Raw genomic sequence first — 21,416 nt, forward strand, 5'->3', positions numbered from 1 at the left:
AAAATTGTAAACACACCAGATTTTCGCGGAATTTTCACTTACTTTTCGCTTTTTAATGGGTGACAGTTGCTCGGTTTGCGTCAAAAAACCTCAAAATTGTATTTTTAACACATTTTTCTGTAATTTCAGACGCGAAAATCGCTCGTTAACATCCAAAAACTGGGAGTGAAAAAATTTTCCGTGCTTTAATGGAGCAAAGTTGACGAAATATATGGATGGGCCCCCTCGAAAATGATTGGTTGGGAGTTTTGCCAACGTTTTTTCAGCCAATGACAGGTTTTTGCGAGCAGTTTTCACTCAGAACGTCGTTGTTGAATTGTTTTTCTCGCAATATTTTTGGATTTTGTTCATTTTTTGTGATTGTTGCTTCGTAATTGTAGTCTATATACCGCAAAATGTGAGTATGTGACCCGAAAAAAGTTCAAAATTCAATATTTTTTGTTGTTTTTTTAGGTCAGACACGGAAGACGAAGTGCAAGCGAGACATCGCAAGGAAAAAAAGGAACTTCATGCGAAAATTACAGCTCTGAAAAAGTCGTCGGGCAAGAAAAACAAGAAAGAAGTCCAAAGCGAAATTGAAAAACTCGAAAAAGAACTCGAAGAACGTCATTTGGAAGAGTTGAAAAACCTGAAAATCTCCGAAAACAAGTCGGAAACCTCCAAACCAGCATTAGTTGCGCCGGAATCGTTCATCAAAACGGACGAGAGCGAGTCACATCGCGTTTCCAAGGCCCAAAAACGTCGCGAAAAGAAAAACGAGAAGGAACGCGAACGTCAAGCCGAAATCGAAAAGGAAACGGAACTCAATAAAGATGGTCCACGCAACACGGAGAACAAAAAAATCAACGATTTGTTGCAAAAACAAAATTTAAGCCTCTTTCCCATTGCAGCGGATGGCGATTGTTTGTACAACTCGATAATCCATCAACTCAAAAGCACCGGGCGTCAAGCGCTGACAGTCTCGGAGCTCCGGGAAGTTGCTGCCGAGTACATTAGAAATCACAAAGTCGAGTTGCTGCCGTACATCACGAACCCGGAGACCGACGAATGCTTGAATGACATCGAATTTGAGGAATATTGCGATAATATTCGGAATACCAAATGCTGGGGCGGGCAAATTGAGATAATGGCGATATCGAATGCTCTTAAAGTGCCCATCGAAGTGCTGCAGGCAACGGGTGTTCCGACAATGCAGACGAAAGTCGGGTATGAGGAACCGAAGTTGGTGTTGACGTATCATCGACACTTTGTGGCACTTGGCGAGCATTACAATTCGACACAGCCGTTGGTGATAAGTGAAGAAGAAGATTAAATTTAGATAATTTTTTTTTGGGCAATAAATCTTTTTTTTTTGACGTCATTTTTTCAGTTATCTTATGGAATTTTTTTTATTTAAATTTCGAATCTCAGTAAAGAAATAAATATTAGATGTTTCAAGGATTTTTTTAAGTTTTCGTAAATAAATTTTGAAAAAATTTAGAGAAATGAATATTTTTCTTTAAAAAATTTTCTAATTTTTTATTGAAAATTTTACAGAAAATATTTTATTTAAAAAAATTTTTTAAGATAATTTTTTATTTTTTTATTTTGAACATTTGTTCAAAAAATTTTGGAAAAAAAAATTAAATTTTTATAATTTTTTTTATTTTGGGTAAATATTTATTAACATTTTTAAAATTTTTCTCATTAAAAATTTGATAAATTTTGAACTGAATTTATTTACCAAAATTAAATTTTTTTACATTTTCGAAATTTTTTTATAAATAAAAATATTGAAAAAAAGATTTTTTTTTTTTACAAATTTAGTTCAAATTTTTAATGAAAATTTTAGAAATTTTTTTAATAAACGAAGTAAAAAAAAGTTTGTAATAATTAAAATTTTTTTCTAAAATTTTTTGAAAAATATATTGAAAAATTATCCAATTTTTTTTGAAAATATTCAATTTTTATCATAAATGTACAAATGAATAAAAGATTTCTCACAATTTATAAAATTTTTCTTAAAAATTTAGATTACCTAATCTCATATTTTTACAGGAAAAGTATCTAAAATACAAAAAAAAGATTAAATTTTGGAATTTTTTTTTTAAAGTTCAAATTTTGTTAAATTTTAAGATTTTTTTTAAAGTTCAAATTATGTTAAATTTTAAGATTTTTTTTTAAATATTTTTCAATATTTTTTAAAATTTAATGAAATACTTTTAATGAAAAATGAAAAATTATCAATTTTGCAAGGAAAAAAATTATTTCCATGAATTTTTTAAATTTTTGTACAAAATTATGAAAAATTTTAAGAATTTTTTTTGAAAATATAAATTTTTTATGCTGCATCAGTTCGATAAAATTTTTTGAAGGTCTAATGAAGTGAAAATATTGAAATTTTATTTTACGATTTAAAAAATTTGACATTAAATTTGCAAATTTTTATGTCAAAGATTAATTTCATAACACTGAACAATGAAAAAAATTTTTTAATCAACAGAAAAATTTTATAAAAAGCTCAAAAGCAATAAAATTGAACAATTTTATGAGAAATTGGCAAAAAAATAATATTTTGAGCCTTTTAGTTTCACTATAGAAGACAAAATTGTTCAATTATAGCCACTTTCGCAGCTCATTAAAGAATTTTCTGTTGATTGAAAAAATTTTTTTTGATGTTTGAATGTGAATGTTAAATTTTGGTTCTTCATGAAATCCTTCAATATAAAAATTTTGAGCTCTTTTGGAGCAGAAATCACAAAAACGCTTCACTTTTTGAAAATAACCTTCAGAGCTACAATTCATTTTTTCTCCAAATTCACATCAAATATTTGAGAAATTTTTAATTATTTGATGTGAAAATGGTGAAGAAAGACGAATTTAGACCAAAAACTTTCCATTTTCAATTGATATTTTATTATTTTTTGAGTTAAAGCACTGAATGACGACAATAAATAACGTTTTTTTTTTGCAATTACTTCGCCGGTTCTTGTTTGGCACCTTCTCCTTCTTCCTGTTGTCCCTTGGTTGGATCATCAGGCCTCATCGCCGGGAACAACAAAACTTCCTTAATATTGTTATTATCCGTCAAGAACATCGTAAACCGATCGACACCGAATCCCCATCCGCCTGTCGGAGGCAATCCATATTCCAAAGACGTACAGAAATTCTCATCAACTAATTGAGCTTCGTCATCTCCCGCAGCTTTATCCTTCGCTTGTTGCTCAAATCGCTCACGCTGCACTTGCGGATCGTTCAATTCCGTATAAGCGTTCGCAATTTCCTTCTTCATGACGAACAGTTCAAAACGTTCCGTCAATCCGGGGATGCTACGATGATATTTGGACAAAGGACTCATAATTTCCGGGTGATCGCAGATGAAAGTTGGATTAATGCACTCCTCTTCGATGAAATCTCCGACTAATTTATCGAGTAATCGAGCTGTTGTTCGTGGATTCGGGCATTCGACGTTGTGTTTTTTGGCAAGAGCATCCAAAAATTCATTCGTTTCCTTGGAATAGAAGTTTTCGGGTGCCGGGAATTTAACGCCGAGCTTCTCTTCGAGTGTGGAAATCATCGAAACACGTCTAAAAGGCGGCGTAAAGTCAATTTCGACTTCTTCGCCTTCGGGGCCATTCGGATGATACTTGATTTTGTACGTGCCATGAATACTTTTGACCATTCCCGACACCATTTTCTCCGTGATTTCGATTAAATCGTTGTAATCCGCATAGGCCATGTAAAATTCGCACGTCGTGAACTCCGGATTGTGCGTCAAATCGATGCCTTCGTTACGGAATTGACGTCCTACCTCGTAAACGCGATCCAAACCGCCAACAACGAGCATTTTCAAGTAAAGTTCGGGCGCGATTCGCATATACAAGTCCATATTGAGGTCGTTATGATGCGTAATGAAGGGTTTGGCAGTAGCGCCGCCTGCGATCATGTTCATCATGGGGGTCTCTACCTCCAAAAATCCCATTTGATCGAGGAAATGCCGGATGTACGACACGATTTTAGCTCTTATGTGGAAAATTTCACGCACTCGCCCGTTAATTATCAAATCCAAGTACCGCTGACGGAAACGCGTCTCCTTATCCTTCAATCCGTAGTGCATGTGAGGCAACATATGCAAGCAGGGCGACAATAAAGTGATTTTTTTGGGAATTACTGACAATTCTCCCTTCTTAGTCTTTCCCGGATGACCTACAATGCCAATTATATCGCCACGACGCACCTTATCCGTGTCTTCGGCGAAGGAATTTTCATTTTCGTACCTGCCAGCAGTCGCCATAACTTGCAATTTGACGCCTTCGCCGCGCAAATCGTAGAAAATTAGCTTCGCACCCGACTCGCGGATGGAATGAACGCGTCCCGCAACCGACAACGTAATTTCTTCTTTGACCGTGCCATCGGGCAAGCCATTGTACGTGTTGATAAACTCCTCCAGCGATATCGAAACATGAAATTTGTGCGGGTATGGATGCGTTTCCTTCGATTTTTTGAGCTCCGTCACGATGTTACTGCGATATTTGAAGTATTCATTGGGCGAAAAGTCATCTTCTTTTGGTTTTGCGACAGCAGCTTCCTTTTTCGCAGCTTCTGGCTTGGCAGGGGCATCTTTCTTTTGAGCTTCCTTTTCAGCTTTTTCCTTTTCTTTTTGTTCCGCCTTCAAACGACGCTTTAATTCACTGAAAAAAATTTAAAAAATATTAAAAATGCAAAAATGACGCAAAATTTGTTTGGATGATGCAAGACAACACGTACGATTTTTTCTTCGCCAAAATAAATGACGTGCAAATTTGTCGCTTTTCGATGGGATTTTCACATAAACGAATGTTTTTCACGCAATTTCGACTAAAACTAAAGCTTAAATTACGAATTAAACCTAACATTGTCGCGAAAATACTTTTTTGCTGGATTTTCGCCGCTTTTTCGTTGTCGCAAAAAATATTCACGTGGCCATGTGCGAGTCTCCCTACGTTCTGAGACCGAATTTTACGCGGTATTTCCGTTGAATTGCACCATCCAAGGTAATTTCTTGCTATTTTACGTCTTCCAAAGGTGTACCTACTTCTTCGATAGCTTTTCTTCAGTCATTTTTCACGTTTCAATTGAAATTTCTTGCGGAAAATCGCTGATGCCGACAACGCAAATAACAATATGAATTAGAAAATGGCGATTTTTGTATAAATTTGTCATTTTTATCACTTTTATTCGTCTCACGGAACAGCTGATTGTCAATTTTTGTTGTTTACCTCGAAAAATGAGTGCGGAAAGTCAAAAAATTGTCTCGGGCGAAGCCTCTGAAACGGATGAAGAGTCCGAAAATGCTTCGGGAACGACTTTAAAGGAGTCAATTGAAAACGTAAAATATTTTTTTTTCATAAAAAAAAATTAAAAATTAATTCAAAAACAATTTTAGGCCCTCAACTCGAACACTGTAACTCAAAGTTTAGTGATCCAAGGCGAAGATTCCGAATCAGATGAAGACCTTCCACGTACAGTCTTCCCGGAAAATCGAAAATTTGAGGAAAATTCTTCTACATTTCCGAAAAAAACGCAAGATGGCAGCTTTTTAATGAAGGATTTGCAAGAAGATGTCACAAATTCGCTCAAATGGCTCATCCAGGAGACCCAAGAAGACGCTTTAGATGAATTAAATAGTTGTAATCAGCTTCTGTTGTCGTCGCAAGTCGTCCTGCAAAAAGATACTATCGCTCTAAAACAAGCGGCGAACAATCTGGAAAGCATTTCGAAGAAACTTGATGATATTTTGTCGTTCAATATAATTCCACAGATCGAATTTCAGCGGAAAAATGTCAGTTTGGAGGATGTAGAGCTCGAATTAGGCATCGATACGTTAACGAATGAAATGATTGACATGCTTTAGGATTAATTTTATTATTTTTTGGGGTTAAATATTTTTTTTTAACAAGAATTTCGTAAATCTAGTTAACTATATAAGAAAAAATTGATATATATTTGATAATTTTATAATAAATTTTAGGATATTATTATTTTTTGCGTTAAAAGGGCGCAATTTTTAATGTAAATTCAATAATTTAACCGCAACTCCCTTCGTCAACTGTCATCTTTTCGTGCTCCTTCTTGGTCACGACGTCACTTTGGGTCGCTTCCTTGAGCTGCGCGTGACTTGTGCTATCACAGGGTACAATGCCGTCAATTTTCACGGTAGCTCCTTTCACCATAACCACGCGACTATCACATTTGTCGGGCTCCTTGAACTCCATCGTCGACGAAATGCCACTTTCCATGCTATTTTCCTCCGTGGATGACGACAACTCGACGCCATTCGCGGTAACGCAGCTACTTTTGTTGCTTTGCGGTGGTGTGATGTTCGTGCCGCAATCCATTTCGGATGGCGTATCCGTTTCGCTCGAGAGTTCGGTGGTAGCGGGCGACGAGGCAACGGAATTCGCTGTTGTTGACGGTAAATTCGATGTAAAGAGTTTCGAGACGAAGCATTTTGGCGTGGTGCGGCCCTCGTAGCTGGAGGCACACGAGTCGGGACTAGGACAGAGCAGCGGCGAAGGCGTTTGGCGAAATGATGGAGAAGGATTTCTGATGAAAAAAATAAATTTTTAGAGAAAATTTGGGAAAAAAATGGAAAAATTTACCGATCAATGATCAATTTTTTGAAAGGAGGCGGCGAATAAGTGCTCGTAGGATCATCTAATTCAAATTTTCTCTTCACAGAACTGGCAAGTTGGGATGGGCGCATCGCAATTGGCGACATTGAACGTCTCGTTGCGAATGACTTTCGTGTGGGCGATGGCGAGAGTCCATAAGGTAATCTCATGCCGCTTCTAAAAATAAAAATAATAAAAAATAAATAAAATTTAATTTTAATTTTGAACATTATTTTTTTTTTTAAAAAAAAATTTTTTTTAAAAAAAATTAAAAAAAAATTTAAAAAAAAAAATTTAAAAAAAAATTTAAAAAAAATTAAAAAAAAAATTAAAATTAAAAAAAAATAATTTAAAAAAAATTTAATTTAAAAAAAAATTATTTTAAAGAAAAAATTAAATTTAAAAAAATTAGGTACCTAATTTAAAAAAAATTTAATTTAAAAAAAAAAATTAAATTTTAAAAAAAATTAATAAAAAAAAATTCAATTAAAAAAAAAAATTAATTAAAAAAAAATTAAATTTAAAAAAAATTATTTAAAAAAATTAAAATTAAAAAAAAATTAATTTAAAAAAAAAATTATCAAAAAAAAAAAAATTAATTTAAAAAAAAAAAAAAAAAATTTTAAAAAAAATTAAAAAAAAAAAAAAAATTAAAAAAAAATTAAATTAAAAAAAATTAATTAAAAAAAATTAATAATTAAAAAAATTAATTTAAAAAAAAAATTAATTTTTCAACAAAATTTTGACATTTTTTACCTCGTAGGAGAGGGACTTGAGCAACAAACATTGCTATTGGTCAAATTGAGATGCAGCAAATTGGAGACACTATTCGTATCTTGATCCCCCTTAAAAGACCAAGTCTCTGTGATGAGCGTCAAATCCTCGTAACTCTGTGAAATTTGCATCGCTGAATGAACTTCGCGCTCGTGATTGACTTCCCGCTGCGTCGGGACCTCCAACTCTTCTTGGCGGATTTGTGAGATTCGTGGCACGAGTTTGGATGACGGGCTTGCCGTCAACGGATTGAAACTCGTACTAAATCTACGAGCTCGGGGCGTTAAAATATTCGCAAAGGACGACGGAACAGTAGGAGGTTCCCTGAAAAAAAATTAAAAAATTTATAAAAATCGAAAAAAAATTAAAACAATGAAAACTCACCTCGCTACATTTGCGGTAGGTTCAGCAACAGGAGCAGGAATTGCATTCGCAACTTGTTCCTGCTGCAAAATATTATTTATCTGCGGTGCACTCGAACACCGTTTCAACGAATTGGATTGATCAACATCCATAATTTTTTGAATTTTTTAGTTTTATTTTTTTTTCTTCTCAAATTTCACTTAAATATGTCGGATGCAAATCGAATGTATTGCATGCAAATTTTTTAATTGCATTTTTCGCTAGCACCCCGACATTTTTGCGGATTTTTGTCGCGATAATCGGCACTAAGAGTTCTTGTAGATGCAAAAAATGCACTTGAAACGCATGAAAATCCGGAAAATTTGCTCGAAATTCGATTGTAAAAAAAATTGTGTTTCGGAAATTTTAAACTGTCACTGAGCTGACTGATACAGGGGCGGAAATTTGAGTCGAATGTGCGGGGCAACGATTGATTGACAGCGGAAAATGAATTTCGCGGGGGAATGGGGGAAGATGGAAATTGAATTTGGAAATTTTTTGAAATTTTTTTAAAGATTTTTCATTGAAAAATGTCAAAATATTTAAAGATATCATAAAAAAATTATTTTTTTAATTGAATCTTTAAAGATCAGTTGGTCACGTGGTTCAATAAATAATTTTTAAGAGAATTTCATGAAAAAATTAGTTTGAAAAAGGAATTAATTAAAAAAAAAAATATTTGAAACTGATTTTAAGAGAAAATTTTTTAAAACTTATTAAAATTGAATTTAAAAATGTACCAAAAATCAAAGAAATTTCATATAAAGCGCCATCTAGCGGATATTTTTTTACAGATTCTCATAAGAAAAATTTCAATTTCATAAATTTAAAAGAAATAAATTCAAATAATTTAATTTAAGATAATTTTACGTAAAATTGAAGATCTTGATATCTCAGAGAAGTTCAAATACTGAAAAAATCTATTAAAAATTAAAAATTCCAACTGAAAGCGCCATCTAGCGGATATTTTTTGACAAGTTTTTATCAAAAAATTTTCATTTTCATAAATTTAAAAGAAATTAAACTCAAATTTAATAAAATTTTTCGTAAAATTTGAAATCTTGATCTCTCAGTAGAGTTCAAAAACATTAAAAATCATTAAAAAAATTATTTTTCTTCAATTTTACTCAAAAATCGTTCAAAAAAATTAAATTTTAATAAAAAATTATAAAAATTTCATAAGAATTTCAAAGAAATTTCATCAAAAAACTTCTAAAAATGCTCAAAAATATTTCCGTCCCTGAAAACCGGGCATTATTTACCGTACGCACTCCGATCGCCGTCAAAAATGGTCTTCGCCCGTACCAAAAGTCCCGTAATCTCGTCACTCAAATGTGCATTGGACTTCAACCAATACCCGCAAAGTGCATTGTTTTCCGACATTCTGATTGCGCGAAAATTCCAAGTCCTCGTCATTGGTTGGTTCTTTGAAAATTCAACGAATCCGCGTAAAAAACGGTCGAATAAATGCGCGCTGGGCTCACATCATCAGTCAGTTTTATAAAAGATGGAGTAAAGTTGCAGTGCAAAGATTTCAGACAAAAAACCCTTGATAAAATCACTAAAATAAAAGTAAAAATTAGTGTAAACCGTTGTAGAAACTGTAAGTAGCACGCAGCAACTGAAGATCCCGCAGGAAAAGTGTTAGTTGTGTCCGTTTCGCAGCTCTATTGTTCGTCGACCACTTTTTCCCCATTCTTCTTTTTTCATCTATCGTCTCTTTCAACTTTTTTTTCTTGCTTTTCGTTCAATCACAAAGTATATTCGTGGTTATTTTTAGACACGGCTACTTCGAAAACGGACAAAATTGCACCCGAAAAATTCGCAGCAGCGTTTCGCGGCGCCCGAAACGCGGAAAAAGTCGCCAAATTCGACGGGAAATCGCAGCAAAAAAGCCTTTTCCCCAAAATGGTTTTATTAATGAAATTTTTTTCTCGGTGTGTATGCGACGTACGGCGGAGCTGTGGTATGTGCTATATGAGAACGTCGTCGTCGCTGTCGTACACGCAGCGTATTTATTATTAACCAATTTTGTGCAACAATGAAATTTTTTGTGCGGAGCTCGCGTTTGTACTACAGACCTGTGCGCGAAACCAACCAAAAATTTCACTCCTAGACATTTTTACACAAAAAAAAAATATTAACGAAAAAAATATTAATTTACAACAACAATCGTCGTCGTTGTCGCGCTCGTATCTCGTTTGTCTGGCACGATGGAATGGATTAAAAAAAAATTAAACGACGATCGATTAATTAATTTAAATTGCTTTTGAGCCTGAAACTTGAAAAAATTTCATTAAAAAATTAAATTCGAGAAATTTCTCATAAAGTTCAATTTAAAAAAAAAACACGTGAACCTTCATTAAATTTTTAAATTTTATGAAAAAAAAAATTTTTTATGACTAATCCACAACAACGACGTCCTTACGAGATGATGAATAATTTTCGTTTTTCTCTCGTGTATCGAAAAAATTTACGTGTCGGACAAATATTGATACGTGAACAGCTGAGTTGAAAACGAATGACGAACGAGTTGCTCAATAATACATAGTTCGAACCCCAATTTTTTTTTTTTTTTGTAAGACAATTTTTTTTTCGTTTTTTGTTTTGATAGTCTGTTCCGTTGTTGTTGCTGCTGGTTTGTTCGTGTGCAAAGTGAGAGAGTTCAAAGTTTGATTTTTTGGTGTGTGATTTTAAAAAAATTAAAATTTTTCGAGATTTTTTAGTTTTTTTTTGTAAGAAAGTTAATTATTGGGAATTTTTATGAAAGAATTTAAGGCAATGAGTTCAATTAGGAGAACTCAATTGAGATTTTTGAGAAGTTTTTAAATAAAAGAGGATAATTTGAATGACAAATGAGCATTTGAGTGTCAAAATTATGATAATTTTAACAAATTTTTAACAAAAAATTATTTTCAGTAAAAAAAACTTTTGAAAAAGTGATAAATTTTGTCTGTTATCGAGTCAATTCAACATTAAAGTCAAAGACTTTGTGATAAAAAACGTTAAAATCAAGTAAATTAACCCTGAAACAAAAACTGGATATACTACACGGGTCAGTATGGATCAGATGGCGAAAAAATGCAACAAAAACACTTCAAAAAGGATTCAACTCTTCGATTAATGCTAAAGGCTTAAGACAATCTAAAAGATTTATTCGAGGATTCACTCAAAAAAGCAAAATGGAACTCATGAAAATGCCCGAGGAGCAAATTCAACCATCAGAAATCGATGAGACTTTGAAAAGATGATGAAATTTGATGCAATCTTTCGATTATTGACTGCACGAGGTCAAAAAAGTCTCGTTGAACTTTCAACCAGAACTTGATTGACAAATATTTGCAATGATGACACAGATTAGTGAAAATAACTTATTCAGCTTCAATTTCTCAGAACATGTAGAAACGTGAAAATATCAGAAAAAAGTTTTCGACATAGACATCTGGAATAATTTATGAGGTTTTTGCATAAAATTATGTCTTCTGATCCTTGAAAAGACTTGATTCATCGTCTTTAATAGCATAATGAGACCCTTTGGAGACCATGTTGATGCTTTGTTAAAGCTTAAAATCCTGAAATGAAATTAAAATTTGCCTTAAATTATTTGAAATAATGAAAAATATCAAAGCTCGAAGAGAAAAATATGAATTTTGACAGTTAAGAATATCACAATTCGAATATTTTGACCTTAAAATATTAATTTTTTAATATTTGATGGTCTAAAAATGCATAATTTCAATCAAAAATTGCATTAATTTGTGATAAAAATGAGTTTTATATCAAAAATTATAATATTTTATGATATTGAACTTATTTTTATCCTGATTCAATACAATTTTTGATTGAAATTATGCATTTTAGGGCTAAATTCTAAATTTTATTTCATTTTTAAAAGAATTTCTATAAAATTTTCTCAAAACTATGAGGCTTTTTTAAATTTTTCCTCAAAAAAATAATTTTTTGTGGCATTTTTTGTATTTATTTCTATCAAAAGCTAATTATATACTTACCAGCTTAACAACTTAATCTTTCAAAACATTTCTCGTTAAATCCGTTAAATGTTCTTATCCACTTGAACATGTAATCCTCGCTTAAGGCTCCTTTTCCCGTTGCCAAAGCATCCAGTTATCCGTTTACCTGAAAAAAGCAAAAAATTCAAATCTAACGGTCATTAGTTCTTTGAATCATCTTAAAATCGCATCTTTTTCAATAAAACTAATTCTATCACATTCCTCCGTTGTTGACGTCGTCATGTGTGATGTCGTCACTCGCGCTTCAATTAGAATTTATCTAGTTACTGTGCAGAGGAGAATGGCTATAAAGACAAGGAAATGTTGAGAAATCTTTATTAATAATCGTGACTGAGTAACAGTTATTGATCGAAAAAATCGGTTAAAAGCATTAATTAGAGAGACATTGTCAATGCAAACAATAAAAATTTCATATTAATTTGAACTTTTGCTCGATGCCAAACAGCAAACTACAACAAATATCGCAGTTTATTGACCTTGCATTATTGCCTTGATCTGATGGTTCTAGCTAGTTGTTTGCGTTTTGTATCTACATACCGGGCACGATTTGATTGCTTTTTGTGCTTATGTGCACTTTTTTTTATTTTTTTTTGCATAAATGTGCATTTAACGAACAATGAAGAGAAACAGGTGCATCGTCTTACAGATGCTGTTCGTCGTCTCCTTGTGACGTTTTTGCTTATCTTGCGCGACTAAATGAGGTCAAGCAAACAAAAATCCAAACAAAAACCCAATTTTGCGTGAACAAAAAAAGTAGCTTAGTTGTCAACATCAGTAATAAACGCAAAAATAAAAACATCGATACACACGAAAAATACAAAAAAAAAGAGTTCTGCATTGACCCACTTATGGCAATTTGTTCGCGTAATGTATGTTTATTTATTATTATTATTCTTTTCGGACGCAATTGCTCAGTTGCTCGTTCGGGCACTTTACTTACAAACCTTACATACATGTGATAATAAATGAGTAGCAAAATTATGTAATTGACCGCGAGAGTTTATGCTTGCAAAGTTTTTCGTCGCACAAATTGAAATTAATGTGCTTATTACAAATGTAAATAGATCGAATGTTTGATGAGTTTGCGACAGTCTATGGAAGGTTTTTAGTATCTAATGAAGTAAATGACTTTCAATTTTTGAATTTTTATGAAGAAATTTACGATTTTTTGATATTTTAGGATTTTTTAATGGACCCGTTGACTTCGTTCTACCAAAGAAAATTTTTTAAAATTTTTTTCATGGAATTTTTAGTGAATCCTGATACTTTTCAAAAGCCTAAAATGAAGTTAAAACCTGAAATGAAGGATATTTATGACTTTTTGGAGCAACATTGGACCAAAGCTGAGCTCCAAATATGAGAAACTTAATCCTAACCTCAAAAAATTAATACTGAAGTAACACTGCTGACACAATTTACCAACGTGAATGCCAAAAACTAACTACTAAGCCAAATAACTGAAGTTGTCAAGTGACTTGCGTATTGCCAAAGACCAAATCAAGGAGTACGTCAAATGCCAGTATTTGCTAAGATAAAGTCGCGAGTGAAAAAATCTAATATCATCCTGTAAGAATGGACCAAGATAACAAGTAAAACAAGCCAAATTCCTCAAAAATAATTTCTCATCGTTGAATATTATCTTCAATTCTCGAAAAATCTGTCATTTTTCATTCTGTTAAGATTTTTTGTAAACAAAAAACTTAAGAAAAGTTTGAATTAGCGAAAAACCGATTTTCAAATTTTTGACGTTGAATTAAAATTTACTAATTATGGAACTTAATTTAAAAAAAAGTGACAAAATAAGCATTTTAATTTTAAATTTCGATCAAAAACAAATTATTTCAGTTCAAAATTATAAAATTTTTGGTTTGAATTAGCGAAAAAGCGATTTTCAAATTTTCAACTGTCATTTTTTGAAATGACATTTACAAATTTTTGTTCAATTTGTCAACATAAAATTAATTATTTTAAAAAGAAATGTCAAAATTTGTTAATTTTTGAACAATTAATGCACTCATATCAATTTACCACACGCAAAGCGTGAGACATTCAAGGATAATATTTCTCGAGGTGACAGATGTTTTCTTAATAAATGCAGCAGCCCCATTTTTTACGTACACACTCATTCACTTTCGACTCTCGTTTGAATATAAAAACAAAACTTGAAATATTAAAAAATTTCTCTCAGCGCATATATACGACAGACAACTAAAATGTTTTTTTTTCAATAAAAATACTGAGAGATCGAAAGAAATTTGTCACAATCGACAAACGCGTAAAAAAATCAAATTCGCAGTTGGGGACACTGCGATGCGAACTAATGCTAATTAAGATTCCGGAATTCAGTTGTTTATTGACATCAAAAACAGAGAACAGAAGCTAAAAATACTCGCTAATCACGTTTTATTTATGATAACATCATGAGAGAGTAACTGAGCGGCGCGACATAACTGATTTACATACAAAAACAAGCAGAAAAAAAATTATATATATTTTTATGAAGAAGAAACATTTTGCTGATATTATTATATTTATTATTACCATGTTAAAATGTGAAATACAGTTACATTCTAATTTAAATGTAGGCATCTTTCTACACATGTAACTGGCAGTAATAATCATACATCAATAAAAATCGTATTCGTGGTTTAATATCCGTCAACTGATAAAGTTTACAGGGAGTTACAGTTAAAAATTAATGAGAAAAGTGAGTTTTTTCGAAGGAAAATGTCTATTAAAGCTTGTAAAATTGCAACAAAAAAGAGAAATGGATGCTTAGAATTTAATTGAAATCAGCGCATGTTCAAAAAAAGTCATTTAATGGCAAAGAATTGATTATATCAATCATTTTGTGTTCATGTTTTGTGAAGAAAACATTAAAATTTGATCAACAAGTGTCAAAATTTAAGTTTTAAAAATTTTTATTGAATATTTTTGAATGAGTTTTAATAAAAAATTATCCAATAAGTCAAAATTTAACAAATATTTGACAATTTTTTGTTAAATAATTAAAAATTTCTTGCCAACGTTCAATTGAAAAGTGATAAAAATTAAATAAATATTCAAAAGCATAAAAAACTCGAATATTTTTTTTTACAAAATTGAGTTTAAGAAATTTTTTCAAGGACAAAAACTGCTTGGAAATGATCAATTAGTAAAATTCAGAATAAAAAAATATTTGAAATATCGAAGAAAAATATAAAGTTTAAATAACTAATTATTTTAAATTATAAATAATTAATTTTAAATAATTTTAATTTTTTTATTTATCTAAAAAAATGTCGAGAACGATCAAAAAGTGAATTTTTATGGCAATTAATTGATAAAATTCGAGCATTTTATGCCAAAAATAATTCAATTTTAACAAATTCTTTATTAATTTCATTAATTTTTGTATTAAAAATTTTTAATTTTCCATTTTCAAGGTCATTAAAGGTCAAATTCTCGAATTTTAATTCTAAACTGCGAATTTCTTTTAATTTTATCTCGATTCAAAACAAAAAACTCTCAATTACATAAGAGAATTACAAAAAAAGTATCATCTGAAACAAAAGTTTTGATAAGCTTCACTTCCGACAACGCACTCTGTACCCAAACAACAATAAAATAATAATTTTAGTGTCGAGTAATTCGCTCGTTCTCGTACTTAAAAAATGTTCCAACCATAATAAAGTTACGATTTTACTGATAGAACGCGCGTCAAACGTTCAAGCAAATCAACGCTAATCGATTACAAGAAAAAATCCAGAAAAAATTGCAAGTTGCTTTTTTTTGACGTCATTTTGCTTAAAATTTCTTTGAAAATACGCAATTAATTAATTGATAAACAAAAATTGCGTCATTTTTTAAAGAAAGGAAGAACAAAAGAGCGGCAAAATTTTAATCTAGACGAAATTCTGTCACAGAATGAAGTTTTTAAAAAATAAGTTATTACTTATAATCATCACGTTTTAATGTTCTTTCGTGTTTTTTATTATTTTGTCGTCGGTTTGTGTACAAAAAGCCGAGTACAAGGTACGAATTGATTGAAATTATAATGCAAATTAAGTATTGCCGTACATGTGAATCGTTATGAATCTCTTCCGTTCATCAGTTAAACACATTTTAACATTTTTTTTTATTCCATTTAATTCATTATTTATTGTGTAATGGTTGTTTGGGCGAGACGGATGTATTTTTAGAAGTCAGCTAATGAATAGGAAAAAGGCGCGTAATTAGGATGCGATATTTTCTCGAAACGGATACGATATGTGGGTGTTTAACAATAATTATTAATAAATTTTTATTTTTTTTTTCTTTCAGATGAGCAATTTTCTCTGATTTTTCGCGGAAGCCCATAACTTAGGATAAATATTGACAAATTTAGTGTTGGCGTAGGACTTTATGAAATAAATTCAGTGCTTTAACAAGACAATTTATGAAAAACTAACATTGAACATTCAAAAAAAGTGAAAAAAATTGAAAAAAAAATTAAGAAAAATTATTTAAAAAAAAATTTTGGAGGAAAAAAGTCGAAATTAAGTGAAAGCACGTGAAAGAAGCATCAAACGTGGACTCTTTATGTTCTTTATTGACGTGAGTACTGGCATGGCTACACTGAAAAGCAGTGGAGCCTCTGCAATAGTACCACAAGGAACGACGAAACTCATCTTGCCGCACGAAATGTTGACGGCCAATGGAACGGCACAGAGTGTAATCGGTGCAAGCGCCTCGCCCCTTTCCAGTGGACATTCCACGACGACGACCCTCCTTCTCTCGAACAATCATCATTTTTATCACGCCGCCGCCGCCGTGCCCGTGACAACCTCAACTTTTCACAACTCCTCCAGCCTGTTCAACACAAACAGCAACAGCTCGAGCACGAACCACAGCAATAACAGTCATGATCTGTCGTCATCGTCGTCGCCGCATCATCATCTCATTCATCGCATCAGCCAGCCAACTGCCGTGGCGCCGTCGTCGTCGTCCCAAAATCCCTCAATTTTTGTGACAAACCAAAATTACGCCTTGCTAGTTGGCGGCAATTCCGTTGCAGCGAGCAATATTAGTGCCACAAATGCGACAACGGCATCGCCGGCGAGCACGACGACTTCAACTTCAACGATGAACAAATTGCAAAATAGCACTGCCGACGACACAACAACAACAACGACACAGCCTGCCAACGAAACAACAACAACCGACGAGACAATTGTCGAAGAGACGACGGAAGAGAATCCCGTTGAGCCTTCGGCTGAGCCCGTGGAAGAAGATCCTGAAATTGATATCGTGATTAATAACGTGGTTTGCTCGTTTAGCGTTCGGTGTCATCTGAATTTGCGCAATATCGCACTGAATGGGCACAATGTCGAGTTTCGACGAGAAAATGGCATGGTAACCATGAAATTAAGAAAACCCTACACAACTGCATCGATATGGTCCTCCGGCAAAATTACATGTACAGGAGCAACGTCCGAAGATAATGTAAGATTTTTCATTTTTTTTTCTTGAAAATTGTTTAAAAAATGTTTCACATTAAAATTTTCTTATTTTTTTTTTTCTAAAAATTTAAAAATTTCTAATGAAAAAAGTTAAAGGATCAATTTTCAAATTTTATTAAAAAATAAATTTTTTTAAAAATTTTTTAAATAAAAATTTTGCAGTTTCAGACCAGATTTGATAAAAAAAAATTAAAATTAGAAAGATTTTTCAAAAAATAATTATTTTAGTTTTTCATATTGAAAAATTTTTAGTTTTCAATATAAAAATATCAAAAAATGATGCAAATACGTAATTAATTTTTTTGTCAAATTTTTTTTAGTTTTAAAAATTTTCAATCAAATTCACTCAAAAATTGACAAATTTTTAACTTAAAATTAAAATTTTTATTTTTTACGGTTTAAAACAAACAAAAAATAATTTAAAAACGTAAAAAATTTTGAAAAAAAAAATTTTTATTTTTTTTTTTTAGTTTCCAAAATTTAAAAAAATTAAAAATTTTTAAAAATTTTTAAATTTTAAAAAAAAAAATTTATTTTTTTTCAATTTTTTCATAAAAAAATATTTTTTTAATTTGAAAATTTTCAATTTCAAGTTTTTTTCTTTAGTTTTAAAAATTTATTATTCAAAATATATTAAAATAAATTAATAAAAATCATAAATTTTTTGTTAAATCTAAAAAAATTTTTTTTTTCTAAATTTGACAATTTTTAATTTTTACTGAACAACTGCTTAAAATATATAAAAAAATTGAATAAAATTTATATTTTTTCATAATTAATTTAAAAAATTTAATTTTTTAATTTAAAAAAGATGATTCGAATTTGAAAAAAAATATTAAAAAAAATTTTTTAAATACTAAAATTGATAGAATTTTTTCAAAATTATCAATCTCCTTAAATTTCAAAGGTCAAAAATAATGTGAAACATTTTTGAAAATTACACTTTCCTTTAAAAAATCAAAAATTAATTACCTTTTACTTCTCAAAAAAGGCCAAAGTTGCTGCCCGTCGCTACGCACGCATGCTCCAAAAATTAGGTTTCCGCGTTAGATTTAACAATTTCCGTGTCGTCAATGTATTAGGCACGTGCAGCATGCCATGGGCCATCAAAATTACGCACTTTTCGGAGAAATACCGAAAGGAGGCCAGTTACGAGCCGGAATTGCATCCGGGCGTCACTTACAAACTCAAAGAACCGAAAGCAACACTAAAGATTTTCTCGACTGGCAGTATCACAGTGACGGGTAAGTTCCTTCGTCTCCTTGAAAAAAAATTTTTTAATAATTTTTTTCAAAAATTCAGCTGCCAGCGTTTCCTTTGTACAACAAGCAATCGAACATATTTACCCGTTAGTTTATGAATTTCGTAAGAAACGTACGCCAGACGAGGAGAAAACCGTAAAAGCCCACCTACTGAATCCCGATCCGACATTCGATCCCAACGACTTGATCGAGGTAGATGCGGACTTTGAGGAGGACGGGGTCGACGACAATTTGGAATCCACGTCAATGCAGCCACCAAAGAAACGACGTCGTCGTCCCGCAGGCAAGGCGCTAAATGATCCGGACGAAGACATCATGCAAGTTTCCGATGTCGAGAGGGATTTAGACGATAGTGATGATGATCTGTGAATAAATTAGTAAACTTTAATGAAAGAAAAAAAAATACTTCCTTGCAATAAATATTGATAGTAGACAAAAAAGAATAAATGAAACGGAGATAAATACTAAAAGTAATAAAAAAAAGAAAGATTTAACGAGAAAAATCCCAAAACGTATGAAAAAACCAAAACAGACGTCACTAAATAATCGATATTATTTGTTACGTTTATCAGGTAAGAATTTTTTTTTATAATTAATTTTTTTAAAAAGTGATTTTGATAGTTATTTTTTTTATAAAAATTAATATTTTAAGCAAATTTAAAGAAAGTTTTAAAATAATTAATTAATTAATTTAAAAATAATTAAAAAATAATTAGTTGAAAATATTAATTATTTAAATTAATGAAATATTAATTTTTTGTTTCAAAAAACAAAAAATAAATAATTAAATTAAATTTAAATTAAATTTATATTTTTTTATTTAAATTTATTTTTAAATTATAAATTATTTTATTTATTTCAAAAAATAATTCAAAATATTATTTTTATTTATTTAAAAAATATTTATTTATTTAATTATAATATAATGATATTTTATTAATTAACAATGTTTGATAGATTTTTTTTAATTATTTAATTAAATTTAATTTTTTTTTTATTTCGTTAAATTTATTAAAAATTTTAATTTTTTTAAAAATATAATTTTAAAATAAATATTATATAATATACCTAATTAAATAATTTAATATAATAAATAATATTTAATTTTTAAATTTTTTATTTATATTAATTTAATTTTAAAATATAATATATTTTTTTTAATTATAATAAAATATCATTATATTTAAATTTAATAAATAAATGAATAAAAATTAATAAATAAAATTATTTAAGACATGAAAATAAATTATATATTTTTTTTAAATAAAAATTAAATTATTTTCAATATAAAAATTACAAAAAAAAATTTTAAATAATAATTTTTTTAACTATCAAAATCATTTTATGAACTATATTTTTACAAATTATAAAATTTTTATTAATATAAAATTTTATATTTTCAGCTATACTTTTAAGAATATTCTCAGCCAATATGTTCCAATGCAGATAAAATTATTTGTTAGTGAAAACAACGTTTATTTTTAGACGCTAAGTTAATATAAATAATAATAACTATAAATATTAATAATAATAACAAGATAATTTTAATAGTGATATATATAAAAAAAAAGTAAAGCAGAAAACATGCAACATTGACTGATTAAATACTTCAAAAACAAAAAACCGTTTCCTTCGACAAGTATTTCAGTTTTACGTTTTATTTTTTGTAAAAATAGGAAAAAGTACATTGGAGAGGGATCAAAAAAACAAAATAACTAAAAAAATGTATGTAAGCAAAAATTACCAACTTTATACCTACAAAAGTAATAAATCAAACTATAAGCTAGAGAAATACGACCACCGGTTTCCTCAATATTATATAAATAATAAATATTACAATATATTAATTTAGTTTAATTTATTTAAAAAAAAAACATTTTTTTTTCATTTAATGTTTTATAAAATAGTAGAATATTGAAATTCATCAATTATAGTTAGGAAGAAATCTCAAAAAACTTTTTTTTCGTCACTCCTTTACTCCTTCTTCGATTTTTTTGAGTCAATTAATAATTAATTAAATTAAAACTTTAAACGTATCAACAAAAATAAACATAATCAAATTATTTAAAAACAAAAAATATCAAATTATTTTCCCAGTTTCGAACGGAAAATGTCCAATGAGATACATGTTGAGCATTCTATGAATGCGATCATTTCCAGCACAATACTCAACTAATGTTACGTAAAATTATCTCAACTTTTTCCCTTCTTTATCATCATATTTTGATTCAATTCTAGGAAAAAAGCTGAAAAAATCAAACAAATCAAAGAGTGCATATTTATTAGTTTTAATAAAAAAATAGAAACAACATATGAAAGAAAAAAAAAATCAAAAATTTGGTTAATTATATCAGAAAATCAACAACAAAAAAAATAGTTTATAAGAAAAAAAAGGTTCATGGAATAAAAAAAAATTATTTTTTTCTTTTTGGATGCGGAAAAATAAAAATTCATTTTTTAATAAATATTAATAATTAATTAATTGTTATTAATGTTAAATTAATGAAAAAAATATTAATTAATAATAAAACAATAACGACAACAAAGACCAAAGAATTGTATAAAAAAAAAGTAAATTTGACTAGAATTGCTTGAAAAAATGTACGCTGGTTAAAGAAAATCCTAGAAATAAATAATAAGGGTGCAAAATGCATAAAATAATAATTATTAAATAATGTGTAAAGTTATTCTTATTGCGGAAAAAATAGAATATGATGACTTTTTCTACCTACTTCGGTATTTCACTTGAGTGAAAATTAAAAAAAAATATTTTTTTGTGAAAAAATCTAAAAATAAATATTTAATTAATTAAAATGAACCGAAAAATAAAGTTAA

The 21,416-nt window shown here is 29.9% G+C and overlaps 5 protein-coding genes across 7 annotated transcripts; 3 read left to right on the forward strand and 2 right to left on the reverse strand.

Annotated features, from left to right (window-relative positions):
• Nucleotides 1-270: 270 nt before the first annotated feature.
• On the forward strand, nt 271-1,440 carry LOC134833560 (deubiquitinase OTUD6B). The gene is made up of 2 exons (XM_063847921.1): nt 271-397; nt 454-1,440. Coding segments are annotated over exons 1-2 (861 nt in total). The 5' UTR covers nt 271-395; the 3' UTR covers nt 1,313-1,440.
• A 1,439-nt stretch (nt 1,441-2,879) lies between these two features.
• LOC134833501 (lysine--tRNA ligase) lies at nt 2,880-5,165 on the reverse strand. Of its 2 annotated transcripts, none has more exons than XM_063847826.1 (2): nt 5,054-5,165; nt 2,880-4,670 (listed from the first exon to the last, which is right to left on the reverse strand). In XM_063847826.1, exons 1-2 carry the CDS (start codon nt 5,077-5,079, stop codon nt 2,954-2,956), a joined length of 1,743 nt encoding a protein of 580 aa, XP_063703896.1. In that variant the 5' UTR covers nt 5,080-5,165; the 3' UTR covers nt 2,880-2,953. The 2 variants fall into 2 exon arrangements, with proteins under 2 accessions (XP_063703896.1, XP_063703895.1); XM_063847825.1 differs by lacking the exon at nt 5,054-5,165 and adding an exon at nt 4,747-4,946.
• Nucleotides 5,166-5,220: 55 nt separating this feature from the next.
• Nucleotides 5,221-6,020, forward strand: LOC134833823 (biogenesis of lysosome-related organelles complex 1 subunit 3-like). The gene is made up of 2 exons (XM_063848280.1): nt 5,221-5,347; nt 5,405-6,020. The coding sequence occupies exons 1-2, from the start codon at nt 5,246-5,248 to the stop codon at nt 5,870-5,872; spliced, it is 570 nt and encodes a 189-aa protein (XP_063704350.1). The 5' UTR covers nt 5,221-5,245; the 3' UTR covers nt 5,873-6,020.
• Nucleotides 5,875-8,174, reverse strand: LOC134833822 (P2R1A-PPP2R2A-interacting phosphatase regulator 1). The gene is made up of 4 exons (XM_063848279.1): nt 7,791-8,174; nt 7,389-7,730; nt 6,621-6,809; nt 5,875-6,564 (listed from the first exon to the last, which is right to left on the reverse strand). Exons 1-4 carry the CDS (start codon nt 7,919-7,921, stop codon nt 6,045-6,047), a joined length of 1,182 nt encoding a protein of 393 aa, XP_063704349.1. The 5' UTR covers nt 7,922-8,174; the 3' UTR covers nt 5,875-6,044.
• A 1,140-nt stretch (nt 8,175-9,314) lies between these two features.
• On the forward strand, nt 9,315-20,938 carry LOC134833089 (TATA-box-binding protein). 2 transcript variants are annotated; one of them, XM_063847279.1, is made up of 5 exons: nt 9,315-9,774; nt 16,142-17,302; nt 18,311-18,563; nt 18,622-19,153; nt 19,985-20,938. In XM_063847279.1, exons 2-4 carry the CDS (start codon nt 16,400-16,402, stop codon nt 18,948-18,950), a joined length of 1,485 nt encoding a protein of 494 aa, XP_063703349.1. In that variant the 5' UTR covers nt 9,315-9,774; nt 16,142-16,399; the 3' UTR covers nt 18,951-19,153; nt 19,985-20,938. The 2 variants fall into 2 exon arrangements, with proteins under 2 accessions (XP_063703349.1, XP_063703348.1); XM_063847278.1 differs by having other exon boundaries at nt 9,315-9,411.
• The last annotated feature ends 478 nt before the right edge of the window (nt 20,939-21,416 follow it).

Source organism: Culicoides brevitarsis, chromosome 3 (assembly GCF_036172545.1).
Source record: "Culicoides brevitarsis isolate CSIRO-B50_1 chromosome 3, AGI_CSIRO_Cbre_v1, whole genome shotgun sequence".
Lineage (NCBI taxonomy): Eukaryota > Metazoa > Arthropoda > Insecta > Diptera > Ceratopogonidae > Culicoides > Culicoides brevitarsis.